Source organism: Phalacrocorax carbo, chromosome 2 (assembly GCF_963921805.1).
Source record: "Phalacrocorax carbo chromosome 2, bPhaCar2.1, whole genome shotgun sequence".
NCBI lineage: Eukaryota > Metazoa > Chordata > Aves > Suliformes > Phalacrocoracidae > Phalacrocorax > Phalacrocorax carbo.
Genome location: NC_087514.1, coordinates 21,160,756 through 21,187,654, shown reverse-complemented (window position 1 = coordinate 21,187,654; position 26,899 = coordinate 21,160,756). Strand labels below are relative to the sequence as shown.

Here is a 26,899-nt window from a genome sequence, read left to right as displayed (position 1 = left end):
ACGGATTTCAACATCAGGAAGCCAGGATGACTTGTTTGCAGGAATCTGTTTAGATTATGAATTTTTCGGGCCAGCAATTCTATATATGTGTATTTTAAAGAGCTGAGTACAATCTCAATGCCAAACAAATCCAAATTCTCTGCCTTCCTTCACTTTTCCTAGAAGTGTTGAAAACAAAAGTCAGAATAATGATGGTATTTATTAAAATACTTTATTCATTCTCATAATTCAATATTTGATTCCTGTGGTCTCCCATAGGATCTGCAAGGGGTAGTTCGGTGCTGTCACTCCAGCAGCACTGCGCTGCTGAGCTATCAGAAAAATGCTCTAAAGAAAGGGCTGACATTCTCCACGTTATCCCATACTGTCCCATCAGCAACAAGTGTGTCAAGAGAGAAAATGTAGTAGCAGTAAGAGAAGTAACGTAAAATGTAGCCTTCTGCCAGATCATACAGCTGGTAGTTGAACCAAACTGATAGAAAGTAAACCACAGTTCCTCAGCAGTTTCTCAAAGTGCTGAGCAATGAGAACACCTAAGTGTTGGCAGCTTAAGCCACAACTAATCATAGCTGTTTGGCTCGGTTCTCAGATTTCTCTCCGTTTGGGCATGGAACACAATTTTTGGGGAAAAAAAGTGTGGTTATGCTCATAGTCTCTGTGCTTGGCCAAAGAAAGCAAAGCAACTGCTCCTAGTGCTTTGTGCTGTGCATCAACAGTAGGAATATCTTCCCTCTGACTGTAATTTAAAATTTTTTTAGCTCAATCTTGTACATTTTGCAAGTAGGAATTTTGTAGACTATTAGAGGACTGACTGAGACAGTTGTAAGACTTTGGCAAACCTTGGGTATTGCTCCTTCTGCCTTCTGGTAAAGTGTCATATCCTGTTTGGTAAGTCATACATGAGTAAAACATTTACTTGATGATAGACTGTTTGCAGGTTCAATTTTAAAAAAGATGAAATATTCATCTTCTATATACTGGGCTACAGACTTTTCTCGGTAACACGCTCTTCTGTAGGCTACTTAATCTCTCACTTGTAATAGTTCTTCTGTTCCTGACAATAACTTTGCATGACAGTAAAATGTTATTTTGGATTACAAAAAAATTAAAATATGATCTCTCTTCCTAAAATCCCTGAATTCTGAAGACTCACTGTAATTTTTGACAACCAAAGAATCAGTTATCTTATGTCTGCACGTGGAGGAACAGCACTGTGATACTCCTGTGCCAACTATTTGTATTACAGAGTGTGAAGCAGCATCTGTGGAGTCCGGGCGTGGGCAGGCTCCTCTCCCTGCCTGCCACCAAGCTTGGCAGCGCATCTGTGCCAGCACGGAGGGATATTTGTTGTGCTAAATCTAAAGCTGCTGTAGGATACATTCTCTGCCCTTTCAGAGTCAGTTTGCTTCTCAGGCCAGTCTACAGCCACTGTAACATACCCAGGATGTATGGGAAAATCTGGTCATTGTCCTGTAGTTCCTTCTTTTTTCCACATTTGCTTTCCTTTGTAGAGCACAACTTCAGAGCCCTTAATGCTTAGACGTTTGAGAATTTCCTGACAGTCCATTTGGATTCTCCTCCGTACAGGTTCCTGACTTTGCTACTCCGTACACTTTATGACTCCTCTTTAAACAAAGTTATCAACACTGGCAGTTGGTGAGATTTCCAGTTTTCTGGATAAGACAACTGAGTTGGAGAAGCCACACCAACTTCTGTTCACTTCAGGAGATTAAAACAGGGAGAAAAACGAAGGCAAAGTAATGGCTTTCCTCCCTTTGTGCTTCAAGATCTGTAGCAATTGAGGTCTCCCATATATCTGAGCCCCTAGACCTGTTCTTCTGAGCCTCCTCAGTCTGTAGAAGTCACCCCCTTCACACTGCAAAGGATCCAAGGAAAGACCTTTGGGAGGAGTTCTTGTGGTTCCAGAGCGAGGGGACTGGGGCAGTGTCATGGCAAGTCCCGACATCAGAATGGCTGGCGGGATGAGGTAAAAGTAATGTTTTGCTCACGTGCAGCTTAGTGTCTTATTTCCCACAGTGGCCAGCAGCGGGTGGCAATTAGGGAAAGAATACGGAAGAGGGCAAGTATGGGAAGATGCTTTTCTGGTGTTTCCTCTGAGTTTGGGCTGTCTGTGGCATAGGGACTTCCAGAAACCACAGGTTGTATCTGCATTCTTGTGCTTAATGGGTCTTGATGGACTTTCTATGGATTTTTCTAATTACCATTCATAATTTTGGCATACACAACATCCTGTGGTAATGAAGTCTGTGATTCAGCTATGTTGTGTAACAAAATGTTTATTTTTCTTTAAATCTCATCAGTAATTTCATTAGGTGCCCCTACTTCTGTTATCATGAGAAACAGTTAATAGTTTGATCTATTTTCTACTTACCTACATTGTATTTTTTTCTCTGCCTTCCTAGAGAGAAGCACCTTGACACCATTGTTGCTCACCTCAGTACATTTTCTGGGTACATTGCATCTTTTTTGAGATGGGGGACCAGCAGTTACAATCTATATTCATTAGAAGAATTTAAAGAGTACTGTAACTATATTTTTCTAATAATTCATATTTATTTTGCCTTTCAGATGTCTGTTGACTGACATTTTCATATATCTCTTTACTGGATAGTAATAGCTCATTAAAAGCTCATCATTATGTGTATGTATAAACATAGTTGTGCAGTTGGAGGAAGGCTTCTCTTTGCTCTGCATTTATCAACATTTCACCTGCCATTTTGTTTATGATCTGTATTATGAAATAATTTTTAACTTTTTTTGGTAGATTTGACTTTCCCACCTAATTTTGTATCATCAGCAAACTCCATCACCTTCTTGTTCTCTCCTCTTAGCCTAATAATCCAGTAAGTTGAAAAGCATGGATCTCTGTTGGGCTGCACCGATAATCTTTCTTCCTCTGTTGTGAAATCTGACCTCTTACTTACTGTACTTTAAAGGATATTAAATGACGAGCCCTCTCATGCCACAACAGCTTTGTTTCCTTGGTCGGGGACTTTGTAAAAAGCTTTCTGAAAATATAAGTACACTGTTATCAGCTGATTATTCTTATCCACATGCTTATTGACTCCAAAGAAAAACTATAGATTTACAAACCAAGACTTAAAAATTTTATTGATACTTTGCTATTTTACTTCTCCAGATGTCTTCTAATTCTATTATTAGAACTGAATTTCTTCACAAAGTCTTGAGTAACACCAGAGGTCCTTTACTACCACAGAGTCTATCAAAGCTTTCTGTGCAAAAAAAAAGAAAGTTACTGGGGATCTAAAACAAGTCTAAAATATTAATATTTGGGGTTTTTTTTTTCAGAATTGCTTTCAGGCTTCTAATAAAGATGATATTTAATTACAGCCGTTAAGAATCTGTCAGCACTACTGAACTTTGAAATGAACAGCTGTAATTTTGGCGCTTGAAGAGGCAGATGAGAAAGACCACAACAGCATATGTAATACTCTAGATTTAAGAACTGTGTCTTTATAATCAGCCAGTATTATGGTGGGTTACGAATAAAAATCAAGCAATTGCATTTTATGCAGTGAGACTTACTTATATGGCCCTGGTTTCCTGCAACAGCACCAACATCTCAGCACACTACCCTTTATCTGCACCAGTGCATCATGCACCCAGCCCAGCTGATTAGCTGGACTAATCGTTCAGACTTCTGGAACAAAAATGAGACAGTTGCACTACGCTACCGTTAGGGTACTGTGCTACTAGAAAGCACACCCTTCTTCAGTTACCTTGAGCTATGAGCAGTACCCAGTGCAGGACTTCAACATCAGATTAGCAGGAACTTGAGAGGACAGTTCCATCATTGTTCAAATATCTGAATTTTTCCTTTTGTATTTCATAAGAAAACAGATCAAGGCTAGACAATAGTTTTGTAGCATTTCTATTCTCAGCACCACCTTTCCATTCACTGAGGTTTGTTGATCTTACTACGGTTCATGGCTAAACCAGTATGCTTTATATATTTCCAGCCTGGAACTAGTATAATCCGTCAACATTAGGACCCATAGTTGGGAGAAATAAGCTTTTGACTTCCGCAGAACACAGCAACCTGTTTCCTTGGTGAGAAGCATGTCACTAGTGCTTCACACTTAACCACTGTCAGCCAAATCACTTACCAATTCCAAGTCTTGATCCTGAGGCACTGGGGTAAAAAACCTTGACAGATAACCATTATTTACCTATCAAAACAATTGTGTTTCTTTGGGATTGTGTACACAATAGAAGTACACAGTATTTCATCCTCAGATGAAATACAAGGAAGACAGTGAGATATCCCATTAGGCATTCTGAATGAAGCCTACAGAAGAGCCCATCTAAACAAATAGAAAGAAATTAATCAGAGGCAAATAGGATCTGTAAAGCTGTGTATGTGCATAGCTTCTCAATGGTGTATAGAGCATTGCAGCTAAACACGGCTGAATGCAAGAGAGACAACATCCTGCAAATCATTTCTGGGGAAAACTGACAGTAATCAAAGACAAGATACTAAAATGTGAGAGAGAGGTGAGAGTTAAGCTGCAAAATCTTAGGGGGAAAATTGATGTGTATAGGATACAGTTTCTTAATTTAGAGATAATACAGTAATGGGCAGCATTCAAATGATGTAGCTAGCTAGAAGCAACATATTTTATTTTTGAGGGTAAACTGTAGTAATTATCCCCAAAAGGACAGAGTGAGTAACCATCCACAGGTTTTCTACATGATATTATGGGAGCAAATGAATCAGGCATATGCTTGTGATGTGGAGCCAGTGGGGGAGGGAAGGAGAGAGAGACCAGATGTTCCGTAAGAAGCATGATTTAACAAGAAAGAAAAAGCAGAACTTCCTCCTAATAAGGTCAACATACTCCTTCTTGGTTTTGATTCAAGAGAAAATTTCAGGAATGTCGTGCACAGATTTAGATGGCTCAAGAAAAGGTATGTACAAAAGGCTTCCATACACTTACTGTACTTAAGGAAAACAAACAGAAGAACAGGTAGCAAAGAATAGAACAGAATTCACTCTTTTTTAACTAATCCTTAATCCTAGAATGCACTGCCTAAGAAGGAGCAAGTAAAATAGAAAATCAGTAATTCTTATTCCAAGAATAAAATTGCAACCAGAAGGACCAGCTGTTGCCATTAGCCTTATTCTGGCTCCTGATAAATTCTGATGATATTTTTAATACATTTATCTAACAAAAATCACTGTACTTCAGCTGGCATTCCTACTTATAACTGGCATTCTGTGGCTGCTCATCAGCTGTCCTTAAGTCTGCTTTTCCCAGGTGTCTGAGAAGAATCATTTTGTTCAGATCCATTAAGAGGATCCTTGTACCTTAGATAGCTTCGTGTCTAAAGGTTGCATCTATAACCTATAACTAAAAGCAATGGTGTTTTCTGAATTGGAAACTGATCTGGTGCCAGCTGAATATACTGGGAGTAAGTGACAAGCAGTCAATTTTGTCTTTAGACAGAAAGTGTTCATTATATAGTCACTTCAGTGATTATTAATGCAAGCTTTCCCCCCAAGACAGGACTATAACTTTCTAAAGTAGGTGGATCTTGCTGTAAATACAAGGAATCCAGCTGGTCATGAGGTAGCAAGATCCTGATCACAAAGCAGACATTTTTTGTGTTAATGATATGAATCAATGCTTTGATTTGAAATCTCAGTTGTGTTATGGTTGCTTAGTCTTCAGAAGCGGCGTACAACAGAATTGAACTTTAACAACTGTGTCCTACCAGAGGGACATCCTATTTTATTATGAACCAATCTGGCAATGTAAAAAGCTCTATTGTGAATTGGGATCTGGTTCTATTGTATCTAAGAAAGTACCAGCAACCTCCTTACAGGGATACAGTACATCAACGTGATAAGCATTTATTGAGTGTGAAGGAAAGAACAGTTACAGTTATACTGCAAAAATGAAAAAAAAAAAAGATTAAGTCAAGACTTTTTGTCTAAGATTCAAATACTTGATGAATAATCAATTTTCTGATCACATTTTGTAAGCAAGTATTTATCATTTGCATAATTTATGCCTCAGTGGAGGATGGGATTAGCTAGTAAATACTACAGAGTCATCAATTATACTGTCAGTGCTTTCTGCATTCAGTTTCAAAACACATGATGAAAGAACAAAATGTCAATGAGATGATGACATGAAGTCCGGGAGACATCTGTGCCTACTGAAAATGAACTTTGTTCAGCTGGTGTTATATCTAGTGAGCATCCTTAAACTGCACGGGTGTCTGTATATGCATGCACATGCATGCATACCCCTCAGGGTCCAAATTAATTTTCATTAAATTCCCTGAACAGAACAGAATGTTCTGTTTATAATAAGCCACTGTTGACCAAATAAGTATGAACTGAAGACATGGAGGTCATTTCATGTTTATTTTATAAGGTGGTCCTTGTAGAGAGCTGTGTAATCACAGTTGAAACTGAAGTTCTGCCATAAACATGGAAAAGTCCCAGTATGACATGCATTTGTCCTCAAGTCCATATTTGAAAACTTCCACATTGGTATCTTTGATATTCTAGCAAATACTGACATGATACGTTGTCGTAGAATGGACCGTTTGAAGATCTAAGCACAAATATTGCACTTCGGGGAAATAAGAAAAATACAGATTTAGTTTTAGAATATAGATTTTTGTAATGCTAATTCTGCCACTGCTTTCTGGGAAAAACTTCTAGCATAAATGAGAGTTGGATGGTGACTATGTGATATAATTTTTCAGAGAAGATGGGTAACTGCAGGCAACAAAGGTGTTGTTTACCTGAATCTCTGAAAATTCAGACCATATGCAGCTGAAATTTGGTGCTTTCAAAAGTGTCAAAAAAATTGTGGCATGCTTTTGAAATCTGATCAAATTTTTTTGCAGGATGATATTAAGTGTATTTTATGAAGTAAAATACACTCACTCATTTTAAACCCACTTCTACTGAATTTCATGTGCTTGGTATGCATTTTGTAACTATGCTATTATGCCAGTACAGGACACTTGTGAATAAATTTAATTTTTTTTTTTTTCTGTTTCGGTAATGTCCTAGATTTGATTGGACATTTTATTTGTACGGTGTTTCTAACTTTACTATCTAACTTAAATTAATGGTATGAAGATTTTTGAAATCTAGCTAGAAAAGCAAAAACTGATTTCTCCTCAAAGGTGAAAAGGACTTGTTGGGCTGTCCTAAGTATAAACAGTCCAACTTGGATTACGTTAGATACCAGCCTAACAAAGAAAAACATAAAATTTATGTAACTGTATCAGAACAGACACAGCACAAACAGGTCAGATGTAGTAGTGGCATCTTGAAACTTTTTAGAATTGATAAAACAAAAACTAAACACAGTGAATGTTACAGTACTTAAATATTATGGAATTTAATCTAAGGAGCAGGGCTTAGGACTGCATGTTTTGATGCTTAAATGCATTGCAGGGGGAGGCTGTGGTGCCCAAGGTCCAAATGTTCTCCTCAGCCTGGAGAAACCTAATGTCTAGTTGTGGTACCTTTATTTTATACCACTTCTACAAAAGGAAAGGAAAGATTTATTGAGCCAGATTTGAAATACTAATACAGTAGGAGTTTGATTCAGTTTTCTACTGAGAAAATAACTCCCCTAAAAGAGATGCTGTCATGGCTTCCTGTCTTTTTCGGTGTTATTTCAAGGATTCTTAGATAACCTATACTTGAAGTATCCCAGTCCAGAACCAGGGGCTGCCAAATTCCCTTGTTCCCCATGTGACATTTTCTGCTGAACAGTGAACAGCATCAATGGTCAAGGTGGAGACTGGCCCCGTTTCATTCTAATCTTACAGGAAGCTGCTTAGTAAAAACAGAATTATATCCCTACCTGCTGAAGTCTGAAGTTCCAGGTTTACCAGTTCTGAGGCTAGAATGCAGATAATAGCTTCCTTCTTGCCAAGTATCTAATCTGAAAAGAGGATGTGGTATTGTGAAACCCATATGGACAGGCACACCTAACCCACACTTTTCTGTAAAAACCCTGTTTTAAACACACCCATTTACTTAGTGTCACCTACTGGTTATCTCTTTGCAACTTTTCTCAAATTTATAGTGACACTGAGTTGTGGTTTGGAATTATTTGGACCTTCTTAATCACAAAAACAGATTTGTGCAACTGTTTTTACTTCTGTGTACTTCCATACTTCATCGTTCAAATTAGTGGGTTCATAGAGAAATATGCCTGAGAATGTGGCAGTTCTGCGTGCCTCAGTTCTAGTCCCTCCTTTGCGGACTGTGTGTGCATTCTGCATTGTATTTAATTTTTACTGAAACAGCATTGGAAACAGATTGCAGTCTGGGTTTCTGTGTCTTAAGACTTTATCTTTTTCACTAAAAAACCCCAATTCCTGAATTATTTTACATTATTAAAAATAGGTTTCATTAAAAATTGAGAGGTTAGGCTTTTATGCATGTTCTTATTCAAATCCCTATTTTAGCCACTCATTATAGGTTTTGCAACCACATAAATGGTAGGGTCTTGACCAGACATGGTAATTTAGAATACTTAACAAAGGCATACAGCATCCTCATAGCATCACATGAGAGTCGGTGCCTCCAGAATGAGTAAGGAAGCTTAAATGAGGCATTTGGTTCAAACTGTCAAAATTACATACTCGTGTATAGGTTGCGTACATACAAATGAACACTGACTGACTGCCAAATTACTGACATCAAGCTTTTCACCTTGGAAAGCATGTACAAACCTCGTTTCTCACAAAATAAAATAGGGGGTTTGTGTTAGTGCCTAGTGTACTTTTGCCTGTAGCTTGGGAGCACTGGAAATTTGGCAAGATGAATCGCAAGAGGCCCATAGCCTGCACACCAGGCACGTGAACTGGCCAAGACCTAAGGAAGCTTGTGCAGCTTCCTTTTGGGAAAAGGACTTCCAAAGTTTCCAAACTGCTGGCGTTTTGCCTGGATTAGTTGCTGCAATTTGCACATATTTTCACAAGGGACACCTGTCCCCAAAGAAATGATAGGTCACTACCACTTGCTGTGGGTTTATGTTTTTTTCTCCTTTGAAATACCTTTATATGTAATTCTATGTTCAGACCTCGGAAATAGTCTTTCCTCATTGTGTCCTTTTCTGTTTGACCAAAAATGATCCCTGTTCTCTCTTCCCTGCACTACCAGTCCTCCTAGGATGCAGCTCAAGCAGCTCTCTGCCTGCTCTGGTTTGGGACTTTGGGATACAACTACAAGACCAGGTTGTGCCTTTATTTACAGCAACACATTAGCATAATGCGTTAGGAAGTGTTGCATCATAAATGCAGATGTATTGTCAGACATTTCTGTGGCTACTGAAGGTGTTTTTGTGTGTAGTTTCGATATGAAGGCATCTCCACTTGAGCCACAGTTTCACTATCACTTCGAGCTAACGTACACTGGCACTGAAGACAGAGGCTGCCCTGCAACTTCCTCCCTCCCTGTCCTCTCTTCCACCCACTTTACTATTCTGTTGCTTTGCAACTTGTGCTTCCACAGGTGTTTACACAAAACTCAACCATGTCTGGAGATCTAACTGGGGTTAATATTATCCCCACCAAAAAAAAAAAAAGTTTCATTAGTTTTGACTAAACTAAAAGATACTTTTAAATGAAACAGCTTTAATGCCTTGTTCATTCACCTGCCAAATTCATGCTCGTGCTCACACAGGTAGCAGGGGAACAGGCACAAGCAATTAAGAGCAGGTTGGACCAGCTCCTTCTTTTGGAGGGCGTTTTAAGTGACTGTAGAGTTACAGAGATATGCTTTCCGTGCTGATACCACAGGCCAGAAAATAACCCTAGGAGAGCGCTTTGTTGTACATGCGGAGATCAAATACAAACTTATTCGCGCCCTGCCCCCCAGCAAAATCCTGTTGTTTCTAGACATTGAGGACATAAAGGCAGTACGCTCAAGCTTCTGAAAAGCTATTCAGAATCAATCTAAGTGTTAAAAATTATTCTAAATGTTGTAGAACATATCTATATTTGTTTTAGTTTCATGGCAAAAGAGACACACATTGCTTTTATAAGTAGGGTTTATATTGCTCCTACCAATTAAAAAGTTGAGGAATGCTGCAAATCTTGTCAGACAAAAATATGAGCTATCATCTTAAATCTCAGTACATTTGATTTTAAATATGACACAGGATTAAGCCTGGTCAGTTTTCAGACAGAAGATCTTTGTCAAAAATCTTGCTGCCATAGGGGTTGCACAACTAAGTAGAAACAGCATCTTAAAGCTCATAATAGTGGATGTTTTTGTTGAAGATGCCTGCTGAAGTAGTATAGCTCTGTAACGTAAAGCAAAGGAAAAGAACAAGAGAGAGAGAGAGAAATGAAACCCAGGAGAAACAAGTGATGCAACTGCTCACTGCTTCCCGACTGACACCCTGCCAGTCCTCAAGCAGTGATCGCTACCCCCGGCCAACTCCCCCCAGTTTATATATTGAGCATGACATCATATGGTGTGGGATATCCCTTTGGCTAGTTGGGGTCAGCTGTCCCGGCTGTGCCCCCTCCCAGCTTCTTGTGCACCTGGCAGAGCATGGGGAGCTGCAAAGTCCTTGACCAGTGTAAGCACTACTTAGCAACAACTAAAACATCAGGGTGTGTCATACTTCAGCCCCAGCCAGCAACCAAGCCCCACACAGCCGCTCGCTCACTCCCCCTCAGTGGGATGGGGGAGAGAATCAGAAGAGTAGAAGTGAGAAAACTTGTGGGTTGAGATAACGACAGTTTAATGCTTAATTTAATTACATAATTAAAGCAAAAGCCATGCCCACAAGCAAAGCAAAACAAGGAATTCATTCACTACTTCCCATCGGCAGGCAGGTATCCTTCTTGTAGTGAGGGGCCCAAAACAGCACACAGTACTCGAGGTGCGGCCTCACCAGTGCCGAGCACAGGGGCACGATCACCTCCCTGCTCCTGCTGGCCACACTATTCCTGATACAAGCCAGGATGCTGTTGGCCGCCTTGGCCACCTGGGCACACTGCTGGCTCACATTCAGCTGGCTGTCAAACACCCCCCTCAGGTCCTTTTCTGCCAGGCATCTCTCCAGCCACTCCTCCCCAAGCCTGTAGTGTTGCATGGGGCTGTTGTGATCAAAGGGCAGGACCTGGCACTTGGCCTTGTTAAACCTCATACAGCTGACCTTGGCCCATCAATCCAGCCTGTCCAGATCCCTCTGCAGAGCCTTCCTACCCTCGAGCAGATCAACGTTCCTGCCCAATTTGATGTTGTCTGCAAACTTACAGAGGGTGCACTTGATCCCCTCATCCAGATCATTGATAAAGATATTAAGACTGGACCCAACACTGAGCCCTGGGGAACCCCACTCGTGACCAGCTGCCAACTGGATTTAGCTTAGTTCACCACAACTCCCTGGGCTCGGCCATCCAGCCAGTTTTTTACCCAGCAAAGAGTACACCTGTCCAAGCCATGAGCCGCCAGCTTCTCTAGGAGGATGCTGTGGGAGACAGTGTCAAAGGTTTTGCTAAATTCCAGGTAGACAACATCCACAGCCTTCCCCTCATCCACTAGGTGGGTCACCCTGTCATAGAAGGAGATCAGGCTGGTCAGGCAGGACCTGCCTTTCATGAAGCCATGCTGGCTGGGCCTGATCCCCTGGTTGTCCTGCACATGCTTGGTGAGCGCGCTAAAGATGAACCGCTCCATAACCTTCCCCAGTACCAAGGTCAGGCTGACAGGCCTATAGTTCCCCACATCCTCCTTCTGACCCTTTTTGTAGATGGGTGTCACATCAGCAAACCTCCAGTCGTTGGGGACCGCCCCTGTTAACCAGGACTGCTGATAAATGGTGGAGAGTGGCTTGGCAAGCTCCTCTACCAGCTTCCCCAGTGCTCTCAGGTGGATCCCATCCAGACCCATAGACTTGTGAGTGTCCAGGTGGAGCAGCAGGTCATAAACTGCTTCCTCCTGGATTATGGGGGGTGTATTCCGCTTCCCATCCCTCCTTGCAGTTCAGGGCACTGAATACCCTGGGGGTAACTGGCATTGTCAATACTGTTTTGCAGCACAAATCCAAAACACAGCCCCATACTAGGTACCACAAAGAAAATTAACTCTATCCCAGCCGAAACCCGCACGTTCTCCACCGCTTATTCCATACCATTTGGCATCATGCCCAAATCCCACACTATCCAAGACATCCTCATTAACACCACCCCTCCTTCCCAACCTTTGATATAATACACAGAAATAATTTCCTTAGTCTACGGACCAGCCCTGTAAAATGTCTTTAAAATGTCCACGTATATGCACAAAATGTCCATTGAGTTCACTTAGTCCATGACTTTGGGCTCCATCTGCTATGGTGGTCACTCAGGACAGGAGAGGTGGTGTGTTGGGTGGAGTTACTTGGCACCAAAGCCAGCTCAGGTCGGGTCACTGCTGCACTTGCACTGCTGTTTGTAAGGCTCGTCCTCCATTGGTTCAGATGATTCCTGCTATAGTAATTCATATAAGATGAAATTCAAATCACAGGTTACTACAATTTAAAGATAGAACGCTTAAAATCTCCACCCCTGGTCCCTTTGATTCAGGTTAAAGGTTTTAACATAGCAGTGAACTCCGCCCCTTGCTCCTAGCCTGGCTAGCAAAAAGGGGTTTCTGCTATGGTAATTCCCATAACATGTAACTCACATCCTGGGTTAGAACAATTTTAAAGGTTTTTCCATTACAATCTCCACCCCTGGTCGCTTTGGACCAGACCGTCGGGTTTAACATTGCAGTGAACTCCTCCCCTTGCCCCTTCTCCAGCTTGGACTTATCCATAGGCTGCAGTCCGTTAGGGATGCACCTGCTCCAAGTGGAGCCTTACCCAGATGCCACGGTCTCTCCAGGGGTGTACCTGCTACAGCATAGACTTATCCACAGCCACAGTCGCTTTGAGGTGCACCTGTTCCAGCATGACCTTCTGCATGGGCCACAATGCCTTCACAGATACACCTGCTCCAGCATGGCCGTACCCATGGCTGCAGTCCCTCCAGAATTAAACCTGCTCTGTTGTGGTCTTTTCCATGGCCACACGCTTTGAGGTGCTCCAGCACAGCCTCATGCACAGCCACTGGTGCTTCAGGGTGTACCTTCTGCAGTGTGGACTTATTCTTGGGCCACAATTCCCTCAGAGGTATACCTGCTGTGGCACAGACATAAAAAAGGCCACAGATACTTTGAGATGTACCTGCTCTGGCATGGGCTTATCCATGGCCACAGATGCTTCAGGATGTCCTGCTCCCATGTGGACTCATTCACAGGTCACAGTCCCTTCAACTCGAGCTCACACTGGAGCTCCAGCTGTCCGGTGCAGTAGCACAGAAACAGCAGCGATGCCCTGGCCATATGCCAGCCCAGGCGCCTGGCCATTGCTGTTATCAGAATGTTCCCAGGCACAGCAGAGAAAGGTGATAAGCAGTACAGCAACAGCGAAAGCAAAAACCAGCCACTGACGAGCACTAGACTTTAACATACAGTGAGGCAAGGCAGCCCCATGGCAAGCACAGGAGCCTGCCGATTGATAGTTAAACAGCAACAACAGCTATAAATTCAATTTAGTGCATTCCAATCAAAACTGTTTTTATCTCAAACCCTCCAAGCCTCACGTTGGGCGCCAAAAATGACTGTCATGGTTTAGCCCCCGTCAGAAACCAAGCCCCACACAGCTGCTCACTCACTCCCCCTCCATGGGATGGGGGAGAGAATCAGAAGAGTAAAAGTGAGAAAACTTGTGGGTAGAGATAAAGACAGTTTAATGATTAATTTAATTTCATAATTAAAGCAAAAGCCATGCCCACAAGCAAAGCAAAACAAGGAATTCATTCACCCCTTCCCATGGGCAGGTAGGCATTCAGCCATCGCGAGGAAAGCAGGGCTCCATCACGCGTAATGGTTACTTGGGAAGACAAATACCATCATTCCGAACGCCCCCCCCTTCCTTCTTCTTCCCCCAGCTCTATATGCTGAGCATGATGTCATACGGTGTGGGATATCCCTTGGGTCAGTTGGGGTCAGCTGTCCTGGCTGTGTCCCCTCCCAGCTTCTTGTGCACCCTGCAGAACATGGGAAGCTGAAAAAGTCCTTGGCTTGCGCAAGCACTGCTTAGCAACAACTAAAACATCTCCACATTATCAACACTATTTTCAGCACAAATTTAAAACGTAGCCCCATAATAGATACAATGAAGAAAATTAACTCTATCCCAGCCGAAACCAGGACAGTGCGTTTTCAACATTATTCCCATCCTAAATCCAAAACACAGCACTGTAACAGCTACTAGGAATAAAATGAACTCTATCCCAGCTGAAACCAGGACAGTATATTACCTCAATGCCTTGAAATTTTATCAGTACTCAATGAGTATCACAGTTCTTAAAAAGAGTACTATTAGCTTTTATGATCACAGAAACCTAAATCTTGTTCTTATAGTTAAGACAGCTCAGCTGGAGAATTTGTTCTTCCTAAGTAAAAACATTGCTAAAAGGATGCTTTTGAGCATGGGCAATGATTTTCAATACTATGAAAATCGCATTGCAGTAATAGGTGATCGTTTCATACTTCAGTTAGACTAGTTGGGAACAAAGCAGACAAAAGCAGCTAAAATGTAGCAAATTCATAGTTATCAAAATATTTACCTTGAAGACTTCATCAAAATGTTGGCTGAATCTGAATCAGTAGTCTCTATCACTGCAATATGATAAATGCTGCATGATATGGGCTTGAAAAAAAATACCTATGTCAAACGACAGAGGAAACACATGCAATTAATACAGTAACGGAGGTGCGTGTGTGGCTAGAATACCGGCAGACAAGCCAGCTCAAAGGTTCAAAAGTGCTGACCACCACAGTTGTAAACTCGTGCCTGGTGTAAAGACGTGGGTAAATTTTGCCTAATAGAGAAGCAACAGGGGAAAAGACCAACCATAAAGTCTTCACAGCAGATACACTGTAATGAAATGAAAACTAATTACAATGTTTAGGGCAAGACAGATCTGGGAGGCAGAGGAGTTTACATACTAAACATCTAGTGGTACTTCGACCATGCAGTGACTCTGCAGTTCCTGATTTATTCCTTAGTCTTGGAACAGACAGATAACACACCCATTTCTACCGGCAAGTTTCAGGGGGAGGGAGAGCTAACTGCGCTGAAAATTTCTTGTTCTGTTTTCAGTGAAAAGGTTTTATTTGAAAAAAAATCTTGAACATCATTATCTCCTGAGCAGGAACTGATTTAAGTAGTAGAAAGGTTGATTTGAGTGTACTGTTTACCCTCAGAAATCAGCACTCCAAAATGCTGACATTAAACTCTGATTTAATTGAGCAGCTGCTACAAGTGAATAGGAGTTGAGATAACTCAGCACTTTGTTCCTCTGTTCTGCATGTACACAATAGATTTGGCTCAACAAGAGCATTTCTTATTAAACAATGCTTTCATTTGCAGCTAGATGCAGCATATAATTGCGTCATGCTCTGATTAGAATATAAGCACATTAGCTTACAGTTCTGCGTTCTTAAGGTCTATGGCACAGGTAGGAAATATAATGATATGGCTGTTCTTCCAGCCTCAATACGTGCAGAATGTATCTCGGAGGGCAGATCTGAATCATGAGATTCAATGCCTGTGATATGTATTTCTCAGTTAAAATGTTGGACCATGTTCTAACTGGTTGTATTTCTTCAGACCTTAATAGTTCCAAGAATTGCGAGGGCAAAGAACGCGAGGTTACAAATGAGCACTGCAAATCAAATGTCTTTTTCAGAAAGAAGCATTAGTTCACCTAGAAAGTTCTGCTGGAAGACTGAAGTGACATAGTCAGTTCGAAGGTTGAGTCAGGTACCGAAGTTGGCTAACACACAAAGGAGGCCGAGGGGATATGGCTGGGCCAGCACAGCCAGGGTGGCAGCAGCCCAGGTGGCATTGAAGTCTGAGAACGTGAGGGATACAAAGCGAAAGAGCAAAACCACACGGCTAGTCTTGTTTTACAGTCACACTGGTAAAATATCTTAACATCCACGCCTGCGAGAAGATTGAAGAGACTGCCTTGATTCATGGTGTTAATGATTCTTAGTAAAGGGAAGCAGAGATGTGAAGCTAGACGTTAACAGAAAGCTTTGCAGCACATCACTGTAAAGCAATGAGCTTTCACAGATGTAACACAAAACATGAGAAGGAACTTCTTTCCTGTGCGGGTGCCAGAGCAGTGGAACAGGCTGCCCAGGGAGGCTGTGGAGTCTCCTTCCCTGGCCTGGACGCGTTCCCGTGCCCCCTGCTCTGGGTGTGCCTGCTCCTGCAGGGGGGTTGGACAAGATGATCTCCAGAGGTCCCTTCCAGCCCCCGCCATTCTGTGATTCTGTGATAACTAAAACCCCAAAGTGTAGAAAAGTTCATAAAGACTCACAGGCAGCCACGAGTCTGCTGAGACCAAAGGGAAGGAGACCCGGGCGCCCGCCGCTCCAGCCCCTGCCCCTCATGACACCGCCCTCGGGGCCTGCACCCCTGAGAGCCCGCTCCGGCAGCGGGGAGGCGTTCGGGAGCCCCGCCGCCCCCCTCCGCCGCCCCCCTCCGCCGCCCCCCTCCGCCGCCCCCCTCCGCCGCCCCCCTCCGCCGCCCCCCTCCGCCGCCCCCCTCCGCCGCCCTGCGGAGCAACAAGGGTCCCCCGAGAGCGGGGGCGCGGCTGCGGGAGGAGCGCCCCGGGCCTGCCCCGGCCCCGGTGTGTGTGCTGGGGGGGCTGCGAGGGGGTGGGACGGCGGGAGACCCCCGAGACGCCCGTGGCGGCGGCTGTCCCGGCCCGCTCCGGGTGGCACCGCCCGCGCCCAGCGGCAGGCCGCGGCCCCTTTAAATGGAGGCGGGGCCGAGCCCCAAAGTTTGCCTAAGTTGTGGAGCGGGGCCGGCGGCCGCGCGGAGCTGCGCGTCCGGCCCGGCCATGGGCCCCCCCGGCCCCTAGAGCCCCCCGCCCGCGCCGCGCCACTCCCCCCGCCCCGCCGCCATGGACTACCTCACCACCTTCACCGGCAAGGGCGGCCGCCTCCTGCGCGGCACCGCCAGCCGCCTCTGGGGGGCCGTGCCCGGCGGCCTCCGCCAGGTCCGCTTCCAGGACAGCCGGAGCCGCGGGGCAGCGGGCCCCTCCGGGCCGCCGACAGGTACCACAGGGAAGGCGCCGGGGCGGGGGCGGGGGGGGGCGGCCGGTCGGGGGCCTCCCGGGGCGCCGGGGTCTCTCACCCGCTCCGAGCCTTCCTGGCGGGGAGGGCAGGGGAGGGAGCTCCGGGGGAGCGGGAGCAGGAGGGGCAGAGGGTCCCCCCCAGCGGGGAGCGGCCGCAGGCTCGCCCAGCCCGGCCGTGGCGGGGGGTCCCGCGGCGGGCTGCGCCCCTCCCTCCGCCCCCGGGGCGGCTCCGAGCGGCGGCCTGGGGACGGGGTGGGGGGGTGGGGGACCGGGACACGGCCACGGCCTGCCCCGCCGGGCGCCGGCGCCAGCCCGGGCTGCGCCCCGAGGGTGCTGCCCCAGAGGGACAGGGCTCGTAACGAAAAAACCAACTTCGCTCGTGCTGCGCGTCTTCCCGATTTCAGTGACGGTACTGCTGCGTTTATGCTCGTTATCTCCTCCCACACACGCGTTCCTGGTGCTTTTGTTGACCAGGGCGAGGGGAAGCGACTGGGGATATCCCTTGTGTGCAAGGTGGCTTCTGCCTCTCGTGTGCTCCTGAAGGACGGGCGGCAGCGCTTTGGAAGCAGGTTCGGTGGCCGTAGGGGCAGAGCAGTGGTCAAACAGTTCGGTCAGGAGACAGTAAGTGACTCTCTTAGTCCTGTGTCTGGCCGGGAGTAAGAGGGCTGCTTTTGTCACCCCCTTCCTTGGTAATGTCGTCGGGCTGTAAGTGTGGGTCCTGTAACTCGCTCATCTGAAGCGAGTGCTCGGATTGCCAGGAAATCCCATGAAAGCTGGAGGGGCGGACAGTGAACGTACCCAGGCACTGCGTGCGGAAGAGGACGGGGCAATAAGGCCTCTAGGGAAGTAACGCTGTTGACTGGAGACTAAAAACAAACCACGACATAACTAGTAAAAGCAGTAGGGTCTAAAGACTGCTCGGAAAGAAAAAGACATATGATATAAAGGTACCTGTGTGAAAATGCTTTCTAAAAATCTGAAGAGCAGTGTACAATGAATGGTAAATCATATCCTTTTTTTTTTTTCCTGTTTCAAGAAGCTCTGTGCGAAGTGGATGACTGCATGTTTGTCTGTAGGTAGGATTGAAGTCAAATCTCTAGACTGAAAGTTAATGTTAAAGACCACAAAGTTTCTTTGTTACTTTAGATTATTTTTGAAGAGTAAAATAGTTCTTTTTATCAAGAGAAATAAGACCTGGTACTTAGTGTAGTAGGCAAGGCAATAGGAATGTCCGTGCAGTCTGTCGGATGTCGATAATGTTGTCTTGTCTGTCATGGATCACACTTCTTACACAGAAATGGTAATAGGTAACCAGCTATATTTACAGTGCTGCTCTTCCTTTCTTTATTCTGTGTCCCTTTCCCCCATGCATACAGGGAGAGAAAGAGACAGCAACTTGTGTTTCAGCAGTGATATGAACTACCTTGAATAAGGGCTCTACAAACTGTTAAAGGCTTGTTGATGAAGACTACTTATGCTCTTTTGCAGAAGCAAACCTGCAGTAAAACTTTTCAGCATCTTCTCAGCTTTCTGGCCACGTGTACAGCTGTTAGTCTAAAGAGACTCCTGTGATATATGTGATTTCCTGGAGGGAGAAGCTCTCTATGACTATTATTCCCCCCTTGCTCTGGGACAAAGCATTAACTTAGACTGCAGTATAATGTTTTGGGTTTTCCCTAGCTTTGAGCAGGAAGTGTAGTTCCTCAGATACTTTAATAATGTAATAATTACATTTGCGTTAATGAAGAATGGCTGCAGTTCTGGAATGCAGGGTGGATTTCTGTGTCTATAGAATTTGATGTGCCTTTTTGACAGAACCATGCTTTGAGTTTTTCCCTAACCTGGGCAAAGTACACTGTGCCAGGAAATTCTCCTTCATGGGGTTTCTGTCAGTTATGGGCAGAAACAAATTCTCGTGACTGTAGAATTATTCTTCTGGCAGGCATTTTGCTGGCTTTCACAAACTACCTGTGCCCTGGTAATAGGTGCTGTGGAAGCTGTAGCAATAATTACAATAGTTCAGTTGAAATCCAGCCTATCTATTAATTAAAGATGGGTCCCCTGACGTTAACTTAAACCTTAATGGCAAATTCTAACTACTCCAAATGTTCAGTCTCTATATGCGATGTTCTGGATCTAGGCCTACCTATAACTCTAGCTTTTTTCCCCACTTAGGACTTTGCAAAGGATCTTTTCAGTGTTCTTTTTTTCTTTGCATGGTTCAGCTGTGATTAAGCACTACTTTTTAAAAGAATAGTTCTTCATAAATATATGTAACATAATGTATGTTTTCACATTTCTGAAACAAGAAACAACACTTTTTATTCTTAATTTCACTTCTACAATAAGTATCTCAAATTTATTCATGTAATATTAGTTGATTTATGTTTACTGATTTCTTGCTAGTATTTCTAAACAGTTGAAGAGCTCTTCTGTGAGGTTTCCAAGTTCAGGGAGGCAAGCCTGTTCAAATGCTGTGCCTTAAATCACTGTTCTGAGCCTGTGTACTTCTTTCGGTACATGCAGAAGAGTTTATAGTATTTCTTACTAGGGAGAAAGGAGGCACTGGGAGACTGAGTAGTGCCATAGGAGGCTGTAAACCTGTTTAACCAGTTTACATTGTTTGTGTCAGCAGCCAAGTCAGTGAAATAACTTTAGAAAGGTATTTTGTCTTTTAATGATTGTGATGGAGGATAAAAGTTTGAGGAGAACCAGAAATTCTAGAGGAAGCATCTGGCTTTAGTAAAGGCATTACCATTAATTTCAGAGTGTAAAATCCCTTTAAAAAAAAAAAAAGGACCATGTGGGCTTTGAAATATTGCTTCTAAAGCTAATCTATTGATAATTTTTAGAAAGAGCTAGAATGTATGTATGTATTCAAGGCCTGGATTTACCTAGAAACTTTAGCTAGAACAGAACATAAGCTTTCTTGTTTATCAGTATATATTGTAGGTGTTAGCATGTTGAAGTTGCATGCATTTTTATTTGCCTTAAGATGCAACTGAAGGCTTCAGGAATGTGTGGTTAAGGATCATCTTTAGTGTAGAATTGACTTGAACATTGAGTTTAATTTGAGCCTCATCTATATAAACCTCTTTCTTAAATGAGCCAACATCATGTCTCGTAGTTTAATATGCTGTTTGCGTTGTCTGCTGTGTAAAGGGGAGTGTGGCTGACAGTGAGGGACATGGTTTTGTTTCTTTTCTTGATGCTGGTGAGGCTGTACTTCGAATATGCTCTTTGATTTGGTGTGCCACTGTTGAAGAAGGCTGCTGATAAAATGTAGAGGGTCCAGACAGCGTGTTTAGGAGCATAGGGCATATGACTTGTGAGGAGGAGTTGAGAGAGCTGCATTTCAGTCTTGCAAAGAGGAGACCAAGGCAGCTTAGAGGCAATCTAATTGTGACCTACATTTACCTAAAGGGGCACAAGCTTCTCAGTGGTAAGAGATGATAAAGAAGGGGCAGCAGCCATAATTTTTAACTTGGAATGTTCAAATTGGACAATAGAAAAAAGTTTACAAGGAGACTGGTTCATCACTGGGACAGGTTACAGTTTTAAGCTGACCTAATTTGATGTTGACAATATTCCTGCTTCAGACTGGAGGCTGGAGTGGATGTACTCAAGAAGTTTCTTCCAGATAATATATTGGTTCTTTGAGGATGTACATCCATATCTGGAGTCTCTTGCTTCTTCCCTCCTAGACATTTTCACCTCACTTCTGTCTGCGGTCACTTCATGGAGGGAGAAGATACACCACACAGGCAGTCTTGACATCCTGCAGTATGTGTCTCATTAAGTACAGAAGTTTAAATTAAAATCAGTCATTCAGAACTCCTTGCTCAGAGAATCATCTTAACCAGTCTGTCAGGGAAATTGTTCTAGCTGCCTTCTATTAAAAGATTTTTTTTGTTGTTGTTTTTTCCCTCAGGCTCAACTTGATTGTTCAGTTCTGAACGATATGGCCTGTGGGTTTATTTACATTCTTTCCTTATCAGCTTTCAAGTCTTTATTGGTAAGATAACTATACACAGTAGATCTGGTGTGCCATGTGGCCTGTCAGTCCTATGTGCTATGGTGAAAGGTAGCAGCAGTGCATTTGGAAGATAAATGTGCAGGGCCAAGTTATGGTACGCTTGTCAAGTCCTGCTGTAAAAGTTAGTATCTTCCTTTCTAAAAACCTGGCTCATAATAAAGCAGACATAAGAAAAAGGTAGGTTATTTCCTCACTTCATCCTTATTCAGTGCTTCACTTCTAAGAAATTAACAGGTGTATGATAAAGTATGAGAGGCTTGAACTGAGGAGACAAAATTCTGCAAGTTTTCTTGTACGCACTGTTCCGGATGAAGCACATGTGAAATGTACCAGCACCCTTTACAAGGACGCTAATGCTTCGTTTTCATGTCTGAAAATACTTCAGTTGGTACAGGCATAAGAAGCAAATGTGATCTTGGAATGTATCAGGCTGGTGACTCAGTCATCTTGTGATATGTTAATTATGCACAATCTCTTCTTCCGACTTATGTGCTACTAGTATATAGAAATTTTTGACTATTCCCTGGGTGTATGTGATGTTAAATGATCTTTTACTTATGTTATGCTTTGTACTACTACATCTTACCCTGCCTCTTTTTTTTTTCTCTCCAGGCTTTGGGGCTACAGAATTCTTTGTGTGTCCTTTTACACAGCCTTTGCTGTTTGTTGATTGTGCTTCCGAGTTGTTTGCTGATGTGCAATTGAACTGTTTTACACTAATCTACTGGGAACTCATTAATATACACCTCCATTCTGCTTGTTTCTATCTCATTCTCCCCTTTAGTGAATTTTTGACATAGTTTACAATTCTTGGCCCGTCTTTTATGGTTAAGTAGGATTCTGATGTATTGGATATTTTACTGAAGTTCAGTTTATATCATTTTCAGTCATCTGTTAGTTTATAATCAAAGTACAGTTTAGTAATCTGGTATCCTTTGACTATGTTGCATTTTTGTTTTAATGTTTGATGTGTCAAGTTGCTTTTTTACCTTAACTTTTCTGGTTAATTTCCATTTCTAACATTAAAACAGTTTTGAAGCTGATGTTTTATTGAGAACCTGCATGCTTGTGGCTGCCTTTTGACTTACTATGTGTGTGAATAATACCTTTCTGTTCATCAGTAAGCAACACACCTCACTGTGTTATGTGTGGATCTCCCTCAGGCTCTGTTTGGGGATGCAAGGGAAGAGGTGGCCTTAAAAACAGCTGCACAACTTATTTTGGTGGTGGCCTCATGCATCTGCATTGCCTGCCAGAAAAACGTGGGAGGAATCATAGTTACAGATAACTAAATTGCAAGAAAGACTCTTTAGCCCTGCTTAAAGTAGAGGAGACTATGACCTCAGGCTAGGTTTCTCAGTGCTTTATTCCTTGAAAATGTTGAAGGATGGAAACTGTACAACTGCTCTGGGCTGCTAGATTTTTACTTTTTTCCAGTCAGAAACTCTCCTGTTTGTCCATTATGTCTGTTGTTATCCCGCTATATGTCACTGAAGATCCCGGCTCTGTCATCTTGATACCTGTGGGGAAGTTACCTAGAGGATACAGGAAGGCTGCTGTTACAGTCCTTCAAAACTGTCTCTTCAGCGTGGAGAAGCTCTCTTCTAGTCAGGGGCTGTGAGAAGAGGCTACCTTGGTGGCCCTTAATTACTTTTTTATATTGAAAGGGTCAGGGCGGAAGGGGGCAGAATGAGATGGTGATACTAGAGCCAGTATTGTGAAAGCAGCTGGAGTGCCAAGTTAAGGAGAATAGCTGCTTCTCTGGTGCTCTGAGTCTGTTGGCTATGCTCCTATTAATACAGCCGAGGATGCTGTTGGCCCTCCCTGCTGCTGGGGCACACTGCTGGCTTGTGTTCATCTTGCTGACTCCAAGGCCCCCAGGGTTTTCTCAGCAGAGCTGGCCCCTGGCTAGGCAGAGCCAGCCTGTACAACACAAGGGGCTCTTCCTTCCCATGCAGAGGACTGCTGTCCTGTGGAATTTCACAAGGTTCCTGTCAGCCTGTTCCTCCAACCTGTCCAGGTGCCTCTGGATGGCAACCCTCCTCTCGGGTATGTTGACTGGTTCCCCCAGTTTGATGTCATCCGCAAACCTAATGCAATAAACTTTTACAGTAAGGTGTTTACCAAAGCATTGGCTCTAACTTCACATAAACAGGAGATCTGTTGCATGTTAGCAGAGCAGCTACAACTGCACAAGTCTGCCATATCATTAGAATAAACCGACTGATTTTGAGCTCTTAGAAAAATTAGGTACCACTTGCTTAAGTGTGATAAGGCATAGTGTAAATTATTAAAGATGTCTAAGGATAACTTGGGATTGCTGATATGGGGTATTGTGTAGACTTGAAGATGTACAACTAAATGGGCTTAAATATCTGAAAGAGGAGGATGGTAATTATCAGAAAAGTTTACTTCCTTTGCCTCAGTAGAGCAGTCATGATTTTAGCAAGTTTTCACTGATATATACATTTGGTTTGCAGAGAGTTTGTGCAGTAGGTGGAAATTGCAGTTAGTGTCTAAAGTATTAAACTGTATACATACATATTTTAGATGGAACAGGGAAGGAAACGTACTGTTGTTAACACATACTGTGGCATAATCTGAAAATTCAGTGAACCATTTCTGGCTACCCTGATTGTGAAGCCTTATTTTAGAAGAAAGCCTCTGTGATGCATATACCAGGAGTGTCATGCATGGAGATGGCTTTGTCTTCTAGCCATTTGGAGAGGTGGCCTGCCTTAAATTTGCTTCTATTCAATTGTTTTCATCCTGAAATCATGCATTTAATTCTTTCTGCCTACATGCTATACAGCCGACTGGTTAGCAGAGAAGAGGGTCTTGTGTTAGGGGGAATCACAAAATGAACTTGAATCAATGCTGAATCTGTATTGCAGGAAACAGCTATTTTGACATGTTTGAAGTATTGATGCAGCATTAACAAGGTCTGAGATACATTTAGTTTGGAGTTTTGCTTGAGAAAAATGAACACAATCATGTGGAGAGCAGTGGTAAGGATCAAAAGTTTTAAGAACACATCTTACTAGGAAAAACAAGTTGCAGAATAAGTAGCGGTTGCTTAGCAAAGAGGAGACTAAGGGGGACATTGTTTATGACACCGTGTTGGTCTCAAAAACTACCATTTTTACTAGAAAACTGCAGGTTACTAGCATCTTCTAGGCTACTGTTAGGACCTCTTTGTTTCTAGTTCCTAACACACAGAAGATAACTGAAAATAATATTCCAATAATTAGCGTAAGCATATCTAGCTGCAGGAGAGGGAGGAGGGTCAGTGAGACAGTTGCTCTACTGAGATGTAGCCCCTGCTGTTAGGAACACCAAATCACCAAGTCTTACAGAATATAAAGATTTCCTACTTTATTCATAAAGAAACAAAAAAGATGAAAAAGATCTAATTGTTATTGAGCTGAACTAATCAAAGATGTAATATCTATGCTTCCTCCATTTTATCAATTAAAAAGTTTGTGTGCTGCTAAATAACAACATACTTGAGAATATTTCAAAGGCAGACTACTTTTCTTTCCTTAACTTCTTGTGATTCAGTTTTTTAAAATCTTTATCCCATATGTGCTGTATGTTTTTTTTAAGAACTGTGAAAAATTGTGTCCTAGACAAGCATTTAACAAGGCTGCCGCCTCTGCCTTTTTCTTAAACACATGTAAATCTAATGCATAACTTGCGGTTCTCGCGGGTTGGGGTAAATCATCTTTTTCTCATCTTTTTGGCCATAATAAGCTCAATTTTATTAATTTAATTTTAAACATTTTGCATTAATTGTTGATGTGTCCCTATTACTTGCTTTATCTCAAAGGATACTTGTTTGATTTATCAATTTATTCCTCTGGGTAAAAAACTATCTTTGTAATCTCTGTTAACAATGAATAGAAGATCAGCAGCTGAGAAACACTGGAAGTTATTTGAAACTTAAGCTTATAATGCAGAAAAGTAGTAGGGTAAAGGAAAACTTAGCACGCTTTGCTCTATGCAGAACTTGAAGGTACTTGAAGTAGTTCTTAGTATATATCTTTGCATTGCTACTCACAGTACAAACCTTGAGTTCTGTTTACCGGCTTCAATTGCCAGAAGTCCAAAGGATGTTCTAGAAGCATCAGCAAACAGAAGATTGAAAGCCTACAATTCAGCTCCAATCACATACTAAGAATGAGAAATGTCACTCTTGTCATGTCAGTTTGAACTATCAGTGCCACAGGAATGTTTTCAGTCAACCAAAATTCAGTGGCACGGGGCCGTATAGGGGCAGTTAGTGGAACTCACCTATAAATCTTGGCATTTAACTCCTGTTGTCTTCAAATTACAGTTTAATAATGCCACTGACTATTATCTGTTTCTAAGGTCAAAGCTGCCTCATTGAAAGCCGTATGTTCTTAAAACCCCTTTTCCTGTCGTGTGTCAATATGTTGGAACAGTAAGTAATCTCTGGTTATGTTGATTATACGTAACCATTATGCTGCAGTCATTTGATCTTAAGTTTCTGTATGTGTGCATCCCGCATTCAGACTAAATGTTGGTCTGGTGTCATTTTGAACACTGCCTTCTGTATCTTTCTAGTTCTAGTATTTTAAATCATAGGCAGTTGTCAGATGCACAAATAAAAATATTAAATCTACTTTTTCACTTCAGTGTTTCAAGCTGCTGTAGAGGCCCAGTCCTGCAAAACGGTATTAGAATTAAAGTATCAACCCTGATGTTACAACAGGTCTGATCTTGTTTCTGTCTAAAACAGCAGGGCTAGAGATCTGATGACCTAGCACTACAGATTCCCTTGTTAAACAAGTTACTGTTGACTCTGAGGTTGTGCGCAGCGTGGCTGGTGGTGTAAGGTTTTTTTTTATAGCTGTGGTCTGAGAACATCAGCCTTTCAGACTCTCGCTGTCTTACTGGTGGCAGATGAGGTAATGATTGTGCATAACCTAACAAGATGAGCTCACATGCAGCAGAGTTATCAGGAAAATAAGTAAAATGAAATAGAGACTGATTCCCATTGGTGCTGAGGTCTCTTCAGACCACTGCATCCTATGCTGGCAGTTGTTTCCACTTTCACGTTTCCTAGAATTATAGGGGCACAAGGACGGCTGAAAGAATTACTTTCCTCTCAAAAATAAATAGCCTGTTCATTCAGCAAGAGATAGTTGGAGGCTTTGCAGTATGCCATCAGGGAGGCTGAATTCATGTCTCTGCTACTCTGACCTATTTTCACAATTGATATACCTCCTAGTTTTGTTTGAGACGCTAGGTGAAATGGATGGGTTCTGTATGAGCAGACAGCTCAAGCGGCAGGGCTGTGGGCAGAGGTGTGGTGTTTGGTAGCTGTGCCTGGTGCTCGGCCAGCTGGGTAGTCAGCCCACACGTAGCTCAGCGCTGCCTGCCTCCCTCTCTTCTTGACTTGGGGAACTTAGGTCACAGTAGGTTATGAAACACTTGTATCCTGTATCTGTATAGCAAGGGGAGACTAAAGCTATCACAGAGGGAAGGAATTACTATCTTAGGTATGGGAGGTGATGATACTTAAAAAAAAAAAAAGCTATGAAAAACTGCAGATTAATCTGGCAAATCTGTGTTAAGAGTTCTGGCATCTGCTTTCCTCCAAGGTGCCTCCAACAGGGA

The 26,899-nt window shown here is 43.0% G+C and overlaps 1 protein-coding gene across 7 annotated transcripts in view; it reads left to right on the top strand.

The window, feature by feature from the left end:
• Positions 1 to 26,899, top strand: part of OXR1 (oxidation resistance 1) — a 290,372-nt gene that overhangs the window by 187,107 nt on the left and 76,366 nt on the right. Inside the window, exon 1 of one of the 7 annotated variants that reach the window (XM_064442243.1) lies at positions 16,909 to 17,200. The exons of 4 other annotated variants lie outside the window; for them this stretch is intronic. In XM_064442243.1, coding sequence (XP_064298313.1) covers positions 17,047 to 17,200 — 154 coding nt within the window. In that variant the 5' untranslated portion in view covers positions 16,909 to 17,046. Of the gene's footprint in view, positions 1 to 16,908; positions 17,201 to 26,899 lie in introns of those variants that run through there. 2 more of the 7 variants (XM_064442240.1, XM_064442245.1) reach the window with 2 other exon arrangements.